At 55.6% G+C, this 4,960-nt stretch overlaps 1 protein-coding gene across 3 annotated transcripts in view; it reads right to left on the bottom strand.

Moving 5' to 3' along the window:
• Positions 1-4,960, bottom strand: part of PRX (periaxin) — a 15,137-nt gene that overhangs the window by 9,653 nt on the left and 524 nt on the right. For all 3 annotated transcript variants that reach the window (XM_015560946.1, XM_015560947.1, XM_015560948.1), the window contains exons 2-4: positions 1,925-1,962; positions 1,744-1,842; positions 1,500-1,625 (exon numbers count right to left, since the gene is read on the bottom strand). In XM_015560946.1, coding sequence (XP_015416432.1) covers positions 1,500-1,526 — 27 coding nt within the window. In that variant the 5' untranslated portion in view covers positions 1,527-1,625; positions 1,744-1,842; positions 1,925-1,962. The remainder of the gene's footprint in view (positions 1-1,499; positions 1,626-1,743; positions 1,843-1,924; positions 1,963-4,960) is intronic.

Here is a 4,960-nt window from a genome sequence, read left to right as displayed (position 1 = left end):
GTATTTACTGTCAATGGTGCTGACCTGGCCCTGGCCCAGCTGCACAGTGGGATTCACATCTGGACTGGCCCAGAATAGGCAGTGAGAGACCTCAGTTCCACAACTGTCTGGAAGCCCAATCTGCTGTGTCTCTGGGAGAGAACTTCACCCTCTCTGGGCCCGAGTCCCCACTGTAAAGTTGGGTGAGATGGGTGTACTAGGAAGAGTCTGATTGTGAGCTGAGACCTGAAGCAACCGGCATCCAAACGGATGCTCTGTTGGGCAAGGCGTCCAGGTTGGCGCAGACTGGAGTTGAGCCCAGGGCTAGAGAGGGGAAAGCAAGCCTGGGCAGATGCCCCACAGCGTGGCCCTGAGACCAGAGGGTTGGGCAGAGAAGGAGTAAGAAGAGTTGTGGTGAAGGTGGCAGGGAGCAGGATAACCATCACCACCACCCGTAGGCCCTGGTCTAAGCATTTTCTGTGGGGTCTGTTTCACCCTCCCCACGGCTTGGGCAGTCACGGAGGGGGACACAACGGTTCAGAGAAGTGAAGTGACTTGCAAGTTAAGCCACGGGCCTCAACCTCAGGACTCTGACCTCAGAGCCCATAGACTATTCTGTAGGCAGTAAGTAACCTCCTTGCACTTCGCCCCCAGCCTGCCACCCCTCGGCCCGCTTGGCTCCTGTAAAAGTGGACCCTCTCTGTGCCTGCCACCTGGTAGAATGCAGTCAATGCCAGTGCATTATCTACTTAACAGTGACAGCAGCTGAGAGTAAAGGAGGCTTCCTAGGTGCCAGGCCCTGTGAAAATGGCAGGTGTGAGAGTCCTCAACAGCCTCAGAGTGGGGGGACCATGCCCCATTTCACGAATGTGAAAACTGAGGGTTAGAGAGATCAGGTCACCTGTTCAGGGCTGCACAACTGAAGTGGTAGGGTTGGAATTTAAACTCATGGTCCAGCCCTGTCTGGTTTGGCTCAGTGGATAGAGTGTAGGCCTGTGGACTGAAGGGTGCCGGGTTCAATTCTGGTCAGGGGCACATGCCCGGGTTGCAGGCTTGATCCCCAGTAGGGGGTGTGCAAGAGGCAGCCGATCAATGATTCATCATTGATGTTTCTGTCTCTCCCTCTCCCTTCCTCTCTGAAATCAATAAAAATATATATATTCATTAAAAAAAATAAACTCATATGTCCAAACCCTGTGTCCTCAACCCTTGCACCAACCTGCCACTTTCGATGAAGGGTTTCTGCTACATTTTCTTTAGCTCATGGTTAGTATAATTCCATTCTGCTCCAATGAATTGGCTGCTTTGAATCTTAGTCTGTGCCAGGCTCTGTGCTAAACACTTTGCATATGTTAATATTTTTTCCTCACACTGGCCCATAAAATAGGCCCCATTACTATTTCCATCTCATAGATAGGGAGACTGAGGCACGGACATCTGGAAGTGTTTCCTTGCTGCCCTCATCTGTGCCCTCCACCCAGGCCCCACAAGTGCCCCTTGGAGGACGGATGGGCACTCACCTCAGCACTCCGGCTCCTGACCTCCATGGCGCTGCTGGAAGTCACCTGGGCCCCGGGCTCCTGCTTCCTCTCTCCCTTCTCCTGCAGGACCAGCTTCAGTTCTGCATGGAGCAGCTGCCTCTGAGCCTGCGGGGGACAGAGATGGAGGTTGGAGGCTGGGGAGGATGAGGAGAAGAGGCTGGGCTTAGAGGGTGAGGTCAAGGTGGTATCAAGGGGAGGAGGGCGCCCCCAGCTGTCCTCTCACCGCCGCCTGGGCACAGGCACCCCCTCCTAACAGGAGCCTCGCCTGGCGTGCTGCACAGTCGTCTGCGGGACTCGCACCCTTCCTCTGAGGTCTTGCTGCCTGCCAAGGAGAGACAAAGGCATGAAACTGCAGGCAGGCCATGGAGGGGCGGGGAGGGGCATGTGCATCAGCCAGTGCTCACCTCAGCGTCACCTCCTTGGGCCTCCCGGGTCCGGGGCTCTAAGAAGAAAAACATGAGCATTCCTGTCAGCTAACCCCTCGGACTGCTTCCTGAGTGCCTGGCCCTTCCTTCGCTGTCAGTACTTTATCTCCATAGCTCAGGTGGAGAACCTGCGCCTCAGAAGCCCTTTACCCAGGAGGGCACAGTTGGCCGGCAAACAGTAAAGCCAGAACTAACTCCTAGGCCTCCCTGACAGCAGAGCCCCTGAGGCCAAAACCTCAACGGGCCAAGGGGGCCAAATGCACTATAAAGTCATTATAACCATCCCAGGTACTCCCCGTGGGTCCGTCACCTCACCCTCTGTGCCTCAGTTTTCTCATCTATAAAATGGCATGATTGACAGCACCTCCCTGCAGGGCTGTTGGGAGAGTCAAACGAGCTACTAAATATAAAGTGTCAGGCACATGGAAGCCACTTCATGCGCACTTGCTGTTATTACTGAGAACTTCCTGTGGCACTGATCTTGTGTCAGATGTTCCACAGGGGCTATTGCCTGTGGACCTCAGAACACCCTTAGGAGCTCAGTACCCTTATTGAGCCCATTACGAAGAGGGTACCTGAGCCTGGGAGAAGGGGGGCCCCGTGCCCTCATCACAGACTTGAACTTGTCTGAAAGCTCCAGCCCCTTATTCTGATAATAACTAATGGGTATCGAATGCTCACCCTTTGCCAGTCCTGTGCTAAGACTACTGTCCACCTCACGGAAAGCCCTAGCCCCTCAGCCCAAGAACCTTGCTCTGGTCACACAGCACAGGGAGAAGGAGGCAGAGCTGGATTAGTATGTAGCCTCCCCTGAAGCCCTTTGGGGGAAGGGGAGTGGATATTATGTTCCCCCTGTCTCCCCCCAGCTCTGGTCTTGTCTCCCCAGCCCCCACCTGGCATGCCAACATGCCAACCCCCACTCCCAAGGGAAAGGTCAGGCCTCACGCGGCACATTCCCTCAAACAATGGCCCATCTTCTGTGCCCAGTCACATTCCGCCCCTGCCCACCACCCCCAGCTGCACAATGGCCCTTCATAGCCCACCAGTGGCCAGGAGGGAGGACACAGGGACCCCCTCAATGTTCCAGCTATGCCCACTCCATTGGCTGCCCCCTCACCCCACCAAGTCAGAGGGCTCCTCTCTGGCTCTGTTAGGGGTCTGGGTCTCTGTGTCCTTTCCTGGACTCTCCTCTGAGCCCCAAGCCCCTCCAAGCAGGGCTGGCTTCCATCTGGGGATTTCCTCCAAACTGGGCGCTGTGTTGACACCCATAGACCTTGTAATCACCCTGGATGTGGTGGCTGTTTTAGGACTGGAAACAGGCTCAGAGAGGGTAAGTGACCGGTCTGAGGTCACACAGCTAGCATGTGTGCCCTTGACCCCAACCCTGCACCTTAACTAGCATTGGTGGCCCTGAGCACTGGAGGAGGCCCAAGGAGCAAAACAGCTGGGGCAGGAACAGGGCTGGGAAGGGCAGGGGCAGGAAGTGGGGGTTGTGAAGGTGTCAGAAACAGGCACTTTTAGAGGGACCTCTGTGGTGCCAACCGAGCTGGACAGGCACTTTATAGACAAGGCCTCATGCTACCCCATTTTACTGATGAGTAAATGAGGGCCGAGAGGACATCACTGTGACAGAGTCGGGACTTGAACCCAGGTCTCAGAAGCTAACTCTGAGTCCCTGACGCAGTGTAGCATCCTGAGTCGGGGGTGGGAGAAGCCTGGTCCTTGTAGGAAGTAGTGGAGACGGAGGAAAGGATCTTCTGGACCACAAGCCCCCTGCTTCAGGCAGGGCATCGAGATCACACCCAGAGGCTGGCACAGGAAGCTCAGCAGGGGTGGGGACACGAGAGTACCCTACTCCCTCATCCCTGCCCAGGACAGCGGCCAGCCCAGGTTATATTTAGCCCCAACTGTGCCCTTCCTGAGCCACGTACCCAGCCCCCGGAAGGAAGCCCACCCCACCCAGGGCACGCTGTTCCCAGCTCTGCCCATCCTACTAGGCAAGGGAAGAAGGGGTGGGGAGGTTCCTTGGGGCATCCCTGGCTTGTGTTCGAGGAAGACCTAATGGGGCTCCCACGGTGAATCAAGGCAAGGCAGGACCCTCCTGATGCCAGCAGCCACTTCTTGAGCAGGTCCTCTGGTGCGATCCTGGTACATTCCTAAGCTTCCAGAACTCTGAGTCCCCATTTCTAGAGCACGTACCATGTGCAAAGATCCGTCCCTAGATCATTAAATGCTCACAACACCTCCCTGGAAAAGGTACAGCTAGATGGTCATTTAAAATGCCACTCATGCCCTTCAGAGTGGCTGGGGTGAGAGGCCCTGGGCCCTTTAGCTGAGCTGGGCCTGCTGAGGACTCCTCCAGCTTTGCCCTGTGCACCCTCTTATCCCTATGGCTGGCGACAACCTCATTCTCCCTACTCGGAGCCTCAGCTTCCCTAGCCACCAGCCATCTGGTGCCCTCGGTAAGGGATGGGGATATTGACCTGACCCATCCGGGACCCTAGACTTAACCTGAGGCCATCTAGTGAGGTGAGGGGAGGCATGGCCTGCGGCTGCCTCGGTCAATCCCTGCTCCCGCACTTCTCAGGTTGGAACACTGGGCACAGTATTTCACCTCTCAGGGCCTCGTTTTCTCAGCTGTCAAATGCAGCCAGTAAGAATGGTTTTGAAAATTGGTAAGATAGCCCTGACCAGTTTTGCTCAGTGGCTAGTGCGCCGGCCTGTGGACTGAAGAGTCCCAGGTTCGATTCCAGTCAAGGGCATGTACCTTGGTTGCCGGCACATCCCCAGTAGGGGGGTGTGCAGGAGGCAGCTGATCGATGTTTCTCTCTCATGGATGTTTCTAACTCTCTATCCCTCTCCCTTCCTCTCTGTAAAAAATCAATAATATATATATATTTGCAGGTGCTTAGAATATAGTAGGTGCTCAGTCATGTAAACGCGTCTCTGACAGCAAGTGAGAGTCCGGGCTGTGCTTCTCAAAGTGTCTCATATCCAGCCTTCCCGGGGGCTCCG

Source organism: Myotis davidii, unplaced genomic scaffold, assembly GCF_000327345.1.
Source record: "Myotis davidii unplaced genomic scaffold, ASM32734v1 scaffold736, whole genome shotgun sequence".
Classification (NCBI taxonomy): domain Eukaryota; kingdom Metazoa; phylum Chordata; class Mammalia; order Chiroptera; family Vespertilionidae; genus Myotis; species Myotis davidii.
Note: the sequence above shows the minus strand (reverse complement) of the source record. Positions and strands in the feature narration are given on the sequence as shown.